We start from the raw sequence: 16,783 nt of genomic DNA, 5'->3' as shown, positions 1-16,783 counted from the left end.
ATATAAATAAATAAATAAATAAATTCAAAACTCCTCAATTGCTTCCTTAGAACTCATCCCAAGTTGTCATATGTAAATTTTCCTCCTGTTAAAAAGAACCCCAAACCACCTAGAACAGGGGTGTCAAGTTGCCGGCCCACGGGCCGGATGCATCACAACAAAACCGCGCCCACCCCATTGCCGGCAATGGGAAAAAAAGCTCCGATACGTCGCGCGACGTCACATGACGTTGCGAGTTTGACATGTCTGACCTAGAATAAACTCAAAACAAAAGATTATTTATGACTCCACCCTGTCCCTCAGCAGTACAACTTTGAAAGGGCACCATGGTAATCAGTTCATTATCTCTTCAGGAAGTTTCATAAGCACATCAGTTAAATATCAGTTAAACAAGGTCACCTGGTGACATCTTTCATAATGCCTGTCCTCTGGAGGACAGTTCCCCCATGTATTGCCCTCATCTTAAAAAAAAAAAAGCTTCTTTCCCCACGATTTGAGTCAAGAATGGGTAGGACCCCTGTGCTATGCTTTTGTTTCTGAATAATTGATTATTTTTCCAGTCTTTCTCATTTGATGATATATAGAGATAGCTCTATAGTGCAAGCTACCCATTGTCCTAGCATTGCAGTGGCTTATATATTTCATAAATAAGTAAATCCAGTTGTTTTTTTTTAAAAAAATAAAGAATTAGAGTTTGTATGATAGATCATTTCTCAACAGTTATGCTTTTTTATACTTTTCTCTTTTGCAGCCAGACTTCAATGTTGATCACTTTGTGTCAGAGTGCAGAAAACGTGTTCAGTTGGAAGAACTTCGTGATGATCTTGAATTATACTACAAGCTTCTTAAAACTGCCATGATTGAATTAATAAACAAGGATTATGCAGACTTTGTTAATCTCTCTACCAACCTGGTAAATTGTCAGATTGCCTTACGTGTGTTTAGTGCATATTATACCATTTATATTATATATTCCCCGAGCATCTAAGATTAAATATGCCATAGAAAGAAATGTCACTGCAAAGAAAATTATTTATGGTGAGGTCCAATTTAAATCAACAATGGTTAAGTTAGTTGTATGACTAGTAGTCCTATGAGTTTCAATGTGACTTTTAAGAGTTTCTGGTCTAGTTCCAAGCTATTTAACAGGCTGCCTGCAATCTGATAATGCACCCTGTTGAGAAGAGAGCATGTGGCACATAGTAGATGCACATTTTAGCACGTAGGCTCTCCAGAGCAGGCAATTTGTGACCTAAATAAAGAACAAAGTGATTTGCTACTGAGTTATATATTTATTTATTTATAAAATTTATTGGCTGCCCATCTTACCGCAGGGTATATTGTCTGTTTTTGGGTTTTTTTCTGTCAGTAAGTGTTTCATTTCAAAAGCACTGAAAGATTTGTAGCATACAATAATTACCGTATTTTTCGGACCATAACACGCACCGGACCATAAGACGCACCCAGTTTTTAGAGCAGGAAAACAAGAAAAAAAACTCTTTCTCCTTCTCTCTCTCTCCCTCTCTTTCTCTCTCTCTCTCTCTTTCTCTCCCTCCCTCTCCCATTGTCCCTTCCTTCCTTCCTTCCTTCCCTCTCTGCATTAGAGCAGTACCCGCGGAGGCGGCCCTGCAGCCCAGCTTTCTCTTGCAGAAAGCAAGCTGAAACGGAGTGAGGGAGATTGCCAGAAATGCGAATCGGCCGATCTCGCGCTCCTGCAAACTCCCTCGCTCGGTTTCAGCTTCCCTTGCTACAAGAGAAAGCAGGCTGAAACGAGGCAGATTGCAGCAGTGCGAGATCAGCCGATTCGCATTCCTGGCAATCTCCCTCACTCTGTTTCAGCCTGCTTTCTCTTGTAGCAAGGGAAGCTGAAACCGAGCGAGGGAGAATGCAGGAGCGTGAGATCGGCGTTTCTCAGCACGTGCCGATTCGTGCTCCTGGCAATCTCCCTTGCTTTCCACTTGCGGAGGTTGTGGCTGGCCATACGGATCACCTTCGGACCATAAGACGCACCCTCATTTCCCCCCCCCACTTTAGGGGGAAAAAAGTGCGTCTTATGGTCCAAAAAATACGGTAAGTAAGCAAATGCCATGTTACCAAGGAAACATCTACTATTAGAAAATCAAAGATGTACAATAAAGCCAAAATGTCTCAAAGTACTAAAAAAAAAATAAGAGATTGAGAGATACAAGCGCCCCAAAGGTGGAAGCATTCACAGCCACAATGATATCAAAATGACCAAAAAAAGTGTTGTGATACAAACTCTACCCTTTTATATTGCATGTAAGGAGTTTACATGACCCGGCAACACATGTGTCTTATCCCTGCCTACCACCCCCCACCCCCAGTCATCTTTCTGTGAAAACTAGCTATTTAATAAAGCTAGTGCTGGTGTTAGGACTAAAATGGGCAATCCCTAGAAATATAGCATATACAAGAAAAATCGACTCGATACATTTTTAAACATTTGCTCTCAGTAGAAATGGAATACATTGCAGAATCTGTTTTACATGCCTAATATTTGATGTTTAGTGTTAACAAACAAATTTAGAAAGCTAAAACATCAGCAACTAGAATATATCAGTAAAGAAGCGAGAGGAAAAACATTGCTTTGATTTTATTTTTAACTGCTCATTAATAGTAATATGTTTTGGGAATTTCTTTAGGTTGGCATGGACAAAGCCCTTAATCAGCTTTCAGTGCCTTTGGGACAGTTGCGAGAAGAAGTTATGGTATGTTCTGAAATATTTTCTCATGTAAAGGCCATAGCTACCTCATAGGTATTTTGTAATCCTGTAAATGCTTTACAGACAGTTGTTTTTTTTAAGGTTAGAATTTAAGAATTCCAAAGCAAAATGTTCAATAATTTAAGAACATCTCTGCATGGTAAGAAAAAAAACCCTGTAAATATCAACAATGGAACAGAGTTTATAGTTATTATGCATTTATCTATTTACAGTACATTCCCACCTTTATTATTTTTGTAAAAAAAATCAGGTGGTGAACATTTTATTTATTAAATTTATATGCCACTCTTACTTTGCAAAGGTACTCTGGGCAGCTTACAATTAAAATCATAATAATTATTGCCGGTGGTTTTTTTTCTGTAAAAGAAAAAGGTGCCGGAACTCACACATGTCATACAACCCGCCTTGCCTACCCTACAAGGTTCCATCCAAAAAGGGTGCTGGAACTCCATTTTGAGCATTCTATGACAAAAAAAGCCCTGGTTGTTGCAATTAAAACCACAATAGTCAACTTATCTAATATTCCAAATTAGGCCCAAAGTCACTTAACCAGTATTTATGTGTAATCCAGGACTAGAACTCATCGTATAGTAGTATCTAGCTTGGGCCACTGGACCAAACCAGCTATTCAGTAATTCATTAACAGCTAAGTTTTCCAGGGTTGTATATATGGATAAATACTTTTTTTTAGAATAATAAACAATTGGATTTGTAAATCAGTACTTACCGTATATACTTGAATATAAGCCGACTCGAATATAAGCCGAGACCCCTAATTTTACCCCCCAAAAATGGTAAAAGTTGGTGACTCGAGTATAAGCCGAGGCTGGGAAATGCAGCAGCTCACCTTATGCTCCTCTCCAGAGATCTTCCCTCAGCAGCGGCCGGCAAAGTAGCTCGCACGCGAAACAAGCCCGGCAGAGGAGCCGGAGCGGCGAGCAGAGGCGCCCGGCCCAGATCCTGCAAGGCCCGGCCGAGACGCGCCCCCAGCAGCGGAGCTGCTCCGGCTCCTCTGCCGGGCTTGTTTTGCATGTGAGCTACTTTGCCTGATGCTGAGAAGACCCGCTTGGGCACTCGGGTTGGTGTCAGTCTCCGCAGGCCCTTCTCGTTTCCAGGAACGTCAAGCGCGCTTGGCTCCCCACCCCCACGGCAGGGCAGGGCAGGGCAGAGACTTGCTCGCCCTTCTGACGGCCCTGAAGAGAAACGAAGGGCTTGCAAACTCCCCGCGAGAAGCTGGGCGAAGCGCGCGGCTGGGCGAGTGTGTGCCTGCGCGCGTATTTACGAAAGAAACGCTCCGAGAGTTCTTCTTTCTCCGCCCCCTTGGGGGGAACTCTAGCGACTACTGTAGCCGCGCTTCTCTTCTCGGCTCCGAAAATAGGGATTTCTACTCTCTCTCTCTCTCTCTCTCCCCTCCCCACCCCGCATTCTCCTGCCTCTTCGATTGCGACAATAAAAGGGCGAAGGGTGCGCTGGTTTCTTCCTCCTTCCTCCCCCCCTCCCCTCCCCTCCCCGATTGTCAGGTGAGGCAGCTGGAGGTCTGGCCGGGAGATTGTAGCCGTTTTGAAACGCCGCGTCTTGAAACGCCCGATCAGCTGATTTTCGGGTGGAAGAGCCGCGGCTTGAATCTGTTTGCATCTGCCTGAATTAGACCGAAACGGCCTGAATTTGACCAGAGTTGCTTTGTAATGGCTGGAGGAACTGCAGAGGAGGTCTGGCCGGGAGATTGTAGCCGTTTTGAAACGCCGCGTCTTGAAACGCCCGATCAGCTGATTTTCGGGTGGAAGAGCCGCGGCTTGAATCTGTTTGCATCTGCCTGAATTAGACCGAAACGGCCTGAATTTGACCAGAGTTGCTTTGTAATGGCTGGAGGAACTGCAGAGGAGGTCTTGCCGGGAGATTGTGGCCGTTTTGAAACGCCGCGGCTTGAAACGCCCGATCAGCTGATTTTCGGGGCGGAAAGAGCCACGGCTTGAATCTGCTTGTATTTGTTTGAACTTAACCAGAAACGGCTCGTAATGGCTGGAGGAACTGCGGAGGGAGTGAATGCTCCAGCCTGGAATATTTGGAAAGGCTGGGGGAACCGGATGAACTGCAGCTTAAGCGACTGTTGCCGGAGGAGCCATGGCTTGAAACGCCCCAGTTTTGGGGCAGCGTTTGCTTGTTCCCTCCCTCCCTCCCCTTTCCCTCCTCTCTAAATCCTTCCTTCCTTCCTTCCTTCCTTCCTTCCTTCCTTCCTTCCTCCCTCCCTCCCTCCCTCCCCTTTCCCTCCTCTCTAAATCCTTCCTTCCTTCCTTCCTTCCTTCCTTCCTTCCTTCCTTCCTTCCTTCCTTCCTTCCTTCCCCAGCCCTAATCCGGAAAGTGGAAGGAAAGAAGAGTAAAGGCTGGGCGGAGGAGGAGGGGAAGTGCAACCCTGCACTATTCAGCTCAGTGAAGTCACGCTTGAAACGGCTTGAAACGCCCGATCAGCTGATTTTCGGGGCGGAAAGAGCCACGGCTTGAATCTGCTTGTATTTGTTTGAACTTAACCAGAAACGGCTCGTAATGGCTGGAGGAACTGCGGAGGGAGTGAATGCTCCAGCCTGGAATATTTGGAAAGGCTGGGGGAACCGGATGAACTGCAGCTTAAGCGACTGTTCCCGGAGGAGCCATGGCTTGAAACGCCCCAGTTTTGGGGCAGCGTTTGCTTGTTCCCTCCCTCCCTCCCTCCCTCCCTCCCCTTTCCCTCCTCTCTAAATCCTTCCTTCCTTCCTTCCTTCCTTCCTTCCTTCCTTCCTTCCTTCCTTCCTTCCTTCCTTCCTTCCTTCCTTCCTCCCTCCCTCCCTCCCCTTTCCCTCCTCTCTAAATCCTTCCTTCCTTCCTTCCTTCCTTCCTCCCTCCCTCCCCTTTCCCTCCTCTCTAAATCCTTCCTTCCTTCCTTCCTTCCTTCCTTCCTTCCTTCCTTCCTTCCTTCCCCAGCCCTAATCCGGAAAGTGGAAGGAAAGAAGAGTAAAGGCTGGGCGGAGGAGGAGGGGAAGTGCAACCCTGCACTATTCAGCTCAGTGAAGTCACGCTTGAAACGGCTTGAAACGCCCGATCAGCTGATTTTCGGGGCGGAAAGAGCCACGGCTTGAATCTGCTTGTATTTGTTTGAACTTAACCAGAAACGGCTCGTAATGGCTGGAGGAACTGCGGAGGGAGTGAATGCTCCAGCCTGGAATATTTGGAAAGGCTGGGGGAACCGGATGAACTGCAGCTTAAGCGACTGTTCCCGGAGGAGCCATGGCTTGAAACGCCCCAGTTTTGGGGCAGCGTTTGCTTGTTCCCTCCCTCCCTCCCTCCCTCCCCTTTCCCTCCTCTCTAAATCCTTCCTTCCTTCCTTCCTTCCTTCCTTCCTTCCTCCCTCCCTCCCTCCCCTTTCCCTCCTCTCTAAATCCTTCCTTCCTTCCTTCCTTCCTTCCTTCCTTCCTTCCTTCCTTCCTTCCTTCCTTCCTTCCTTCCTTCCTTCCCCAGCCCTAATCCGGAAAGTGGAAGGAAAGAAGAGTAAAGGCTGGGCGGAGGAGGAGGGGAAGTGCAACCCTGCACTATTCAGCTCAGTGAAGTCACGCTTGAAACGGCTTGAAACGCCCGATCAGCTGATTTTCGGGGCGGAAAGCGTGCGGTGTTGTTGTGTTTTTTTTCCTCCCCCCGAAAGTGAACGGCAGCTTTCCGTACTAGTGTATTGGCATGTCAAGACACCAGCACAAAGACCAAGGTACAAGCAGCCCTCCTTCAGTCATTATTGAAACATTTGATCAGCCCAACTTCTTCTTCTTATTATTATTATTAAATCTGTTTTTTAACCAAGCGTGACTTCACTGAGCTGAATAGTGCAGGGTTGCACTTCCCCTCCTCCTCCGCCCAGCCTTTACTCTTCTTTCCTTCCACTTTCCGGATTAGGGCTGGGGAAGGAAGGAAGGAAGGAAGGAAGGAAGGAAGGAAGGAAGGAAGGAAGGAAGGAAGGAAGGATTTAGAGAGGAGGGAAAGGGGAGGGAGGGAGGGAGGAAGGAAGGAAGGAAGGAAGGATTTAGAGAGGAGGGAAAGGGGAGGGAGGGAGGGAGGAAGGAAGGAAGGAAGGAAGGAAGGAAGGATTTAGAGAGGAGGGAAAGGGGAGGGAGGGAGGGAGGGAGGGAACAAGCAAACGCTGCCCCAAAACTGGGGCGTTTCAAGCCATGGCTCCTCCGGGAACAGTCGCTTAAGCTGCAGTTCATCCGGTTCCCCCAGCCTTTCCAAATATTCCAGGCTGGAGCATTCACTCCCTCCGCAGTTCCTCCAGCCATTACGAGCCGTTTCTGGTTAAGTTCAAACAAATACAAGCAGATTCAAGCCGTGGCTCTTTCCGCCCCGAAAATCAGCTGATCGGGCGTTTCAAGCCGCGGCGTTTCAAAACGGCCACAATCTCCCGGCAAGACCTCCTCTGCAGTTCCTCCAGCCATTACAAAGCAACTCTGGTCAAATTCAGGCCGTTTCGGTCTAATTCAGGCAGATGCAAACAGATTCAAGCCGCGGCTCTTCCACCCGAAAATCAGCTGATCGGGCGTTTCAAGACGCGGCGTTTCAAAACGGCTACAATCTCCCGGCCAGACCTCCAGCTGCCTCACCTGACAATCGGGGAGGGGAGGGGAGGGGGGGAGGAAGGAGGAAGAAACCAGCGCACCCTTCGCCCTTTTATTGTCGCAATCGAAGAGGCAGGAGAATGCGGGGTGGGGAGGGGAGAGAGAGAGAGAGAGAGAGTAGAAATCCCTATTTTCGGAGCCGAGAAGAGAAGCGCGGCTACAGTAGTCGCTAGAGTTCCCCCCAAGGGGGCGGAGAAAGAAGAACTCTCGGAGCGTTTCTTTCGTAAATACGCGCGCAGGCACACACTCGCCCAGCCGCGCGCTTCGCCCAGCTTCTCGCGGGGAGTTTGCAAGCCCTTCGTTTCTCTTCAGGGCCGTCAGAAGGGCGAGCAAGTCTCTGCCCTGCCCTGCCCTGCCGTGGGGGTGGGGAGCCAAGCGCGCTTGACGTTCCTGGAAACGAGAAGGGCCTGCGGAGACTGACACCAACCCGAGTGCCCAAGCGGGTCTTCTCAGCATCAGGCAAAGTAGCTCACATGCAAAACAAGCCCGGCAGAGGAGCCGGAGCAGCTCCGCTGCTGGGGGCGCGTCTCGGCCGGGCCTTGCAGGATCTGGGCCGGGCGCCTCTGCTCGCCGCTCCGGCTCCTCTGCCGGGCTTGTTTCGCATGTGATTCTGGGCCAGGTGCTGCTGAGGGCGAGCAGAGGCACCCGGGCGACCCCAGCAGCGTCAGGCAAAGTAGCTCGGCCGCGCGCAAGTCCTCGGTAAGTTCTTTTTTTTTTGTTGACTGGAGTATAAGCCGAAGTGCATTTTTTCAGCCCAAAAAGTGGGCTGAAAAATTCGGCTTATACTCAAGTATATACGGTAATTCAAGACGTATTAAACATACAGATGTGTTTATGACTGCATGGTATTACATTTTCTTAGCACGTAGGTTGAAATTATCTTTTTCTGTTGAGCTGAAATTTAAAAGTGCCTAAGTCAAACTTTGTCTTGCATTGAATAAGAAGAGCAAATAATAAATCAGTACTATGGGATGTTATGATAGGTTTATATGACAAGATTTTTTAAAGTTAAAATAACAGTTGAAAGCTCAGCAAATGATTTAAAATACTTGGGACTTACTCTGTATGTTTTCAATTAAGCAATTTTAACTATAGTCCCACACATTATATTTTTGTTGAACACCTGTTTACTCTAGGAGAAAGGCTGAAAGATCAGCTGAATTTTCTCTGAATCATTTCTAAAAAGATTTAATCTGTGGTCTATCAAGACCTCCAAATTTTTCTTACAAGAAATATAGCTAAGCCAGGCACCTCCTATCTTGCATTTATGCATTTGGTTTTTCCTGCCTAGGTGCAGAATTTTTTGTATCCTGACACTGAACAACATTTTGTTGTATAGGGTCCAATGTTCAAATGTATCAAGATTCTTGACATATGATCATAATCAGATATCATAATCTGTATGCTCATAAAATATTCAGATGACATAAAGATAAGATAACCTTTATTGTCATTTTTTTTACTGTGGCCACAATGGCACACATCAAAAATGAAATTTAGTTGCCCCCTCTCAAAGTGAAACATACATGACACACACCTAAACATACTATATACAACATATGTATAGACCCACACCCCTACATATACATAACAAATAAATATTAAATACTGTCCATCTTGAATATATAACGGAAGGAGGAAGCTTGAGAGTTCAAGCTTGGGGGAGATTGCTGATACCGCCTAAAATCACGCTGATTCTTGATATCTGATTCCCTCATTTAAGTCATGCATGAAGATGTCAAATGGTATTGAGTCCCAGACAAAACCTGAGGTACCTCACTTCATATTTCCTTCCATGTGGACATAAACCCATTAAGGATCATGTGTTGGCTATTGTTGTTCAGCCAACTGTGAATCCATTTGGAAATATTCCATCTAGGCCATTTCTTCCACTTTTAAAGAAGAAAACTATGGTGTAATTTAAGTATTTATTACATTTATAAGGCCACCCAACTCAACACAAAAGTAGAGGGGATTCAAAATGCTATCAAATGATGTTTCACTTTAGTTCTCTTTAAAGTGAATCTGAGTAGGTGAGTCTATTAAGGAAGCCAGTGTGGATCATTGTGCTGAGTGTTCCATTGCAGATATACTATTTATGATCTTACCATTAAAAACACCAGGTTTTAGAAGGTGAAATACTGTTTTCTTTGGGTTTATTTTATTCTTAGATATATAAGTTAAGACTCTCCTGTTTTGAGAATTCAACAATGCGGATAAGAATGCCAACAAAGTCAATTAAAAATAAATCTAAGAAAGTAAGAGTTCCTTGCTTAATAATTTTTTGCTTTAGTTTGTATGCAACTAAAAGTAGGAGCTATTATAAAGACCCAGGAGGTCATGCAGGAATAATTGGATGACCTAAAAAATTGAAATGATTGAAATGAAATGAAATTGTTGGAATGAATATGAACCACTCATGCACAAAGATAACTGATGTAATTTGTTGATACTGGAACAATTCTTATTCTACAAAATGTAATGAGATTGTATAGTTGAAGTACTGCTTCGACACTTTTTTGGCTGAAATTTCTTGGCTTTTTCTTAAGGTGTTGTCCATTTGCAAAATGTATTGTGTTAATAGGTGCATGTTTTGTTGTTTGGTTAAACAAACATTGTGAAGCTTATACTTTTGTTGATGTTCCATAGAGTCTTAAGTCATGTGTTAGTGAAGAAATACGTGCAATTGATGACCATTTGTCTAAACAAGAAGATATCAGGGGAAAAAAGGTATTTGATTGTATTTGTACATCAAAAGAGCAACATAAGTAGATGAAAATAAATATATATCTGTTTTGAAATCTAATCATTAAAACGTTGGTTTTTTGGAAACCTAGTGAAACTTGGCTGTTTCAGAATGTGAATGGAAAATTGCCTTAAATAGAGATCTGTCCTATGATGCACGTGTTTTGTATTTGATTATTTTTCTAGCACAAAGGTTTTTTTGTAGATTTATTTATTTACTACTTTTGATCTTATTATAGGCTGATAGGTGACTGCTGAAGTGCCTTTGCTGCTTGGAGTACCATATACATGCTAATTATTTGTGCTATCCTTTAAGACAGCAAACTGAAAAGTTGGCTAATTCTAGTTCCAGGTTTACCTTATAAGATTATTATTTCTTATATAGTTTATATTTCCCATTTGTAAAGTATAGAATGCATTCAAATATGTTCTTTAGGGGACTTATATAAGCATTTGTATATGCATATATTATGCTGTTTCCTTTTGGGGTAGGCAAAGTAAGAATAGAATTAGAATTAGAATTAGAATTAGAAATAGAATAGAATAATAGAATAGAATAGAATAGAATAGAATAGAATAGAATAGAATAGAATAGAATAGAATAGAATAGAATAGAATAGAATAGAATAGAATAGAATAGAATAGAATAGAATAGAATAGAATAGAATAGAATAGAATAGAATCCTTGGAGGTCTTCTAGTCCAGCCCCCTCCTCAAGCAGGAGAACCTATACCCATGGTGGCAAACCTATGGCATACATGCCACAGGTGGCACGCAGAGCCCTCTCTGTGGGCACACGCGCCGTCACCCCAGTCCTAGGCCTTCAGCTGGGTTTTATAAAACCTTTTCGCTTTAGGCCTCCGCTGCCATGTGCAAAAAAAAAAGTTCAATCAGTCAATTTATTTCAACTTCTCGCGGGGAAAAAAAATCTCGCAAAGTTGGGATTGATTGATTTAACTTTTTAGTCCCACCCATTCTGCCATTACCACCGCAGCCACATCCACCCACCCAATGGGCCATGCCCACCCGGCACCCGACAATACGTAAGTGGTTTTTGGATTGCAGTTTGGGCACTCGGTCTCTAAAAGGTTCACCATCACTGACCTATACCATCTCAGACAAGTAACTGTCTAGCCTCTTTTTAAAAATCTTTAGTGATGGAGCACTCACGATTTCTGGGGGCAAGCTATTCCACTGATCAATTGTCCTCACTGTCAGGAAGATTAGCCAAAGAAAGTAAAGATATAAGAATTAAATCTGTTTTGCCCCAATCCCATTCTCTATACCTCTCTATGTCTTTCTGTCCTTGCTTCCAGCACAGCCATACACTGCTTCCTGCATTCCCTTTTGTTCCTCTCTTTAAAAATCTCAACAGTTCCCTCCAATTACAACTTTCTCTGTTTTCTCCCTCCTCTTGACTCATTCACTCTGCTCTTATATATTGCTTTGCAATTTAATCCTTGTTCATTCTCTCAGTTCACTTCAACATACATTTTGCTGTGTTCAGAAATATTGGTGTCTAGCAGACAGTAATCAGAGAAACTTGACATAGCAGAGCAAGACTATTTTAGGTTTAGCGGCAGATCAAAATCAACCTTAAAAACAGTTATATTTGCTTTTTAAAAAACTAGGTCTGTGTCTTGAGACTTATTCAAGTTATTAAATCAGTTGAGAAGATAGAGAAAATTCTACACTCCCAAAATTCAAAAGAAACATCATTAGAAGTAAGCAGGTATGACAATTAAATTTTATTTTCATTCACCAATTTGTTTTTCTTTGGATATGTTTACCAATAAAGTATATTTGGTCTGATAAAATAATAAGTCCCGCTAAACATTTAGAAGAGCATATATTTGCTTCCCAAAAGACCAGTATGGCATAATATATTTATTTTCTCAGGGCTTTCTCGAATAAACTAATTGAATATTGAGACTATGGGTTTCTAAAAACTCTTTTCAAAAAATGCAGCCGTAGTCATAATATTTTCCCTGAATTACTATTACTGCTATATGCATATCAACAAATTTAATGATTTAATCCTGAAGCTAAAACTCAAGTACTTTGGCCACCTAATGAGAAGGAAGGACTCACTGGAGAAGAGCCTAATGCTGGGAAAGATCGAGGGCAATAGAAGAAGGGGACGACAGAGAATGAGGTGGCTGGATGGAGTCACTGAAGCAGTAGGCGTGAGCTTAAATGGACTCCAGAAGATGGTAGAGGACAGGAAGGCCTGGAGGAATGTTGTCCATGGGGTCGCGATGGGTCGGACACGACTTCGCAGCTAACAACAACAATACATGAGTTACAAGTAGCCCAATCTTTCTGAAATTTATATGAGTCCTCTATGGCTGATGATGCTGTGTATGCTTTATAAGACACAGCTTTCTTCTTTTCTCTGAGGGAAAACTAGTGTTTAAAAAGAAGTTGTTCTAAAACTAATTTAGATGCATATGATCAGCCACAGGTACACTGTGTAATTCACATGACCCCTGTTGCTGAAAAATGGCCCAGGTTTCATGGCTTAAAGCAGAAGTCCCCAACCTTTTGGGCACCAGGGACCGGTTCCATGGAGAAAGTTTTTTCCGTGGATCAGAGGGGTCGTGGTTTTGTGTGCTGCCTGTATCCTGTGGATGGGGTTTTCTTTGTTTGTGCAGACCAGTTGCTGGCATGCCACGGCCCGGTACTGGTCCACGGACCAGGGGTTAGGGATCCCTGGCTTAAGGAATTATTTCTCTAGGTAATTGAAAAGCTGTCACTCATTTATTTACATAAGGGGAAATAAAGGTGGGGCTTGGGCCACTGTAATCGTGTGATCTAGGTCTGTTCCCTCTTGCAGTAATTTCAGCCAATACAATTCAAAGCTATTCCTTCCTAAACTGTGGAGCCTTCTTATTGGGTCCATTGGTCCTGCTAAATTTAATGCTGATAGTTCAGAACAGATTACAGAAACTCCCCTTCTATATATTTATATACTCAAACACAGGGAAAGAGAGAAATGGAGAAATAAACCATGTGCTGTTTTCTGTACTGAATTTATGTCTTTCTGTGTGCCAATTCAAGTCCACTTCTGACCGGACAGATTTTAGAGAGAATCGCTACCGAATTCAACCAGTTGCAATTTCATGCGGTACAGAGCAAAGGAATGCCCCTTTTAGATAAGCTGAAACCAGTAAGTATGCTATGTTTAACACACACACACACACACCTTAGCAACATTGCTTTCTATTTTATTGTGAGTCTTTTTACTAATCAGCTTTAAATAGGTTTGAGTTAAATGATGCCATCCAAAGGATTGGCAGTCTTTGGTGCATATTTGAGATCAAAACAAAACAGAAAAATATAAAATATATCGGTTAAACTCCTGTCGCCTAGAGAATGTCAAGGGAATGTATTTATTTAATTCAGTTTACATTTAACTTTAAATCAAGTAAAAGCAATCCATTACTTAGTTACTAAATGCAATATATTTCAATAAGTACGGTATATGCTTCAAATACCAAATGCTTCTTAAAAATAATTGCTTGTACTTATGGTAACCTTTAGATGTGAATATTAATTAAATGGAATCTTACTATCCCTTTCAGTTGCTATATTATTCTCTTGCTTGCCTTAAAGACCAACAAATACTTTGTCGTTTAAGCTTCAGTGGACTGTTAGCCAGCAACCCATGATTCATAATATCAGTTTGTTTAATCTGATATTGTATTATTCTTGAGAATAATATGTACTTCTTAAATAAATTAATGATAGTAATGAATCTCATTCATTTTTCCAATGCAGCTAACAATTGTCCTCATTCTGTTTTGAAAAATCATAGCGTATAGTTGGCATAACAGCAACACTGCAGCAATCTCTAGAAGGGCTGCTGTTAGAAGGACTTCAGACCTCTAACATCGACATAATACGACATTGCCTACGTACCTATGCAACGATAGACAAAACACGGGATGCCGAGGCATTAGTTGGCGAAGTCCTTGTGAAACCATATATAGATGAGGTAAGTGATGGAAGAACAGAGACTGTCCATATCTGTGACTCTTCATTTTTCAAAAGAAGGTAAAGAGTTTCAAGCAGAGATTAACATAAGTTGGAGACTGATATACGTTAGGTATGCTTTAATTTGGATTTCTGCACTGAGCAGGGAGTTGGACTCAGTGGCCCTCCCAGCTCTGATTTTCCAAAAGCTAGAGCAGAAAGCAGCATGATTATCACTTGATAGCATTGGAGTTACCATGATAAAAGAAGGCTGTTAATTATGTAATGTGTATTAAAAATTGCATATGAATATTTTAGGCTAAATTAACCACTATCCTCCTCCCGTAAAATTAACATATTGATGTATAAATACAAGGATTGGGACTGTAGGCTCCAAGTGTCTTTTTAAAAAAAAATATGTGAATTTTAGTGTGAGGTTTGACACTCAGGCTTTTTCATAGGTGATTGTAGAACAGTATGTTCAGTCTCATCCAAATGGTCTCCAGACTATGTATTCAAAATTGCTGGAGTTTGTTCCTCTCCATTGCCGTCTCTTACGTGAGGTAACAGGAGGAGGCATTTCAAGGTAATTTAAATCTTTTTTTTTCTTGTTGTTAAATTTTGTTAACAGATTTCTGTTAGCTTCTGTTAAACAGTCTTTAAATTATATGAACAGAAGCTCTGATGGCCAGGGAGTGATTTTTAGTATTCATTATCTTCGGTAATAAATAGATATCTGCTGACTGACTATTTCATTGCAATGTAGCTCATTTTTATGATTAAGAAAAAATCGTGTCAATATTCTTTTCTCACCCACTTTACCATGACTAATACTTTATATTTGTGATTTATCATGCAGAAAGTCACATTAGTTATATGTCATCTTGAAAATCTAATCTTATTCTTACTTTACTTGGCATAATGATTTTTTTTTAGTCCTGGATCCAGGTTTTTCACATAGGATTCCTTTCTAACTTTTAAGAAATATTCTACAATCAGTTTTTCTCACCAATATTTTTTTTAATGTATCCCCCAAAATAATACAGTATTTCTGTGAGATTTAGGGATGTAATTTAACATATTTTCATTGTGGTTTGGATAGTTACTGTTTGATTTATTTTAATTTCAGTGCAGTGTTTACATACGTGGATGTGACAGAAAATTATGGCATTCCTAGACAGGGCCATGAAAATCTATGAACTGTTTGTTTCAAGTTCAAGTAGTTCGTTTATGAGGGCCAAAATCACATCAAGAGATATATCCAAGATGGTGTATTTAATTCATCACATATTTTGAAAAATGGGGATTGCTACATTAGAGAATATATAGGGTGGAAGATCATCTGTTTCTTTCTACAATTTGTAAAATGATCTTTGAGATTTCAAGGCAGGTTCTAACAGTTTTAAAATGATTTTCGAATTGGCTTGTACGATAACAGTAACAGCTCTAATATGTAATAAATTTCTAATTCAGCTATAAGTTTATTGCAGTGTAATAGAATACATTTTAATTCATAGTGGAATAAAATGAAGCCTCATAAATTCATTGGTTAACAATGTGTAATTTTTATTTATTTATTTATTTATTTGCCCGTTTTTTCCAAATAACTAAGGTGGTAAATATATCCGACACACCTTCCTCCTCCTATTTTTCCCACAACCGTAACCGTGTGAGGTGAGTTGGGCTGAGGGAGAGTGACTGACTCAAAGTCACCCACCTGGCTTCCATGGCTAAGGCGGAACTTGAACTCACAGTCTCCCACTTTCTAGCCTGGTGTCTTAAACACTATACTCTTAACTGTAATTATTACTTATAATTATTAATTGTGATAGTCAGTGCAGCAGTCATAATTATTGAAGTTTAAAATTTACCTAAACGGACCGCAGAAATACATTTCAAATTATTTGGCATTATGTTCTTCATATTATTTTATTTTATGATTTTATATGTTCTTCATATGATTATTATTTTGCTAATAATTAAGTTTCTTAATACATCCAGAAGTTTAGTCTTTTATGTTCATTTTAAAATGGTTAATATTTATTGTGTAATAAGCTAGAACTATAGTGGATTTATTTTCTTTAGATTACTTAAGTTATTGGCAACTATACAATGTATTTAAATATATTATGTGTTGCTACACATCTTTAGAAATTGGAATTTTGGAACGAAAAAAAGTGTCTTATATCATTCTCTACATTCTTAAGGCCACCGTAAATGTAATTGGAAAAGCCATGCATCTGTTGAGACGTGTCCTGCCCTTACACATAAAGTGCTGGAGGCCTTTATAATATGAACATTTAACTTTAAAGGGGTACTTGTTTGAAAGGAAATTGGATCCCTGATGCACCACCTGTATTCACCCCAATCTTCACAACTCAATTCTACAAACTAAGTTGGACTCAGATAAAAAATGTTACGGGGGAGAGCATGCAGAAAGTCTCTGGATATGGACAGGATATTGAGGACACTCATGAAGCACAATACCACTGGCACTGCAGTAGCTCAACTGCAGTCCCACATTTGACTTTCATTGGAAAAGAATAAAAGGATAGCTTTAAGAGCTGCCTATCTGGAAGCATTCTTTGGCTTCAATTTGCAGTGATAATTGCTCATAATAGTTTGTATTCAGGTTCCAGAAATGTATTGGCGTGCTTTCTTTATGCATCTGGAATGAATTTCAGAAAA

General features: G+C 41.6%; 1 protein-coding gene across 2 annotated transcripts in view; it reads left to right on the top strand.

The window, feature by feature from the left end:
* The window catches only part of COG2 (component of oligomeric golgi complex 2), a 40,346-nt gene that overhangs the window by 11,274 nt on the left and 12,289 nt on the right, over positions 1–16,783 (top strand). The window contains exons 2-8 of one of the 2 annotated variants that reach the window (XM_081333295.1): positions 752–913; positions 2,664–2,729; positions 10,025–10,105; positions 11,752–11,852; positions 13,181–13,289; positions 13,938–14,117; positions 14,557–14,681. In XM_081333295.1, coding sequence (XP_081189421.1) covers positions 752–913; positions 2,664–2,729; positions 10,025–10,105; positions 11,752–11,852; positions 13,181–13,289; positions 13,938–14,117; positions 14,557–14,681 — 824 coding nt within the window. The remainder of the gene's footprint in view (positions 1–751; positions 914–2,663; positions 2,730–10,024; positions 10,106–11,751; positions 11,853–13,180; positions 13,290–13,937; positions 14,118–14,556; positions 14,682–16,783) is intronic. The other variant, XM_081333296.1, reaches the window with a different exon arrangement.

This window comes from Vipera berus, assembly GCF_964194415.1.
Source record: "Vipera berus genome assembly, chromosome: 1".
NCBI classification, from domain to species: domain Eukaryota; kingdom Metazoa; phylum Chordata; class Lepidosauria; order Squamata; family Viperidae; genus Vipera; species Vipera berus.
The sequence above is the reverse complement of the archived record's forward strand: the minus strand, read 5'-3'. Positions and strand labels throughout refer to the sequence as shown.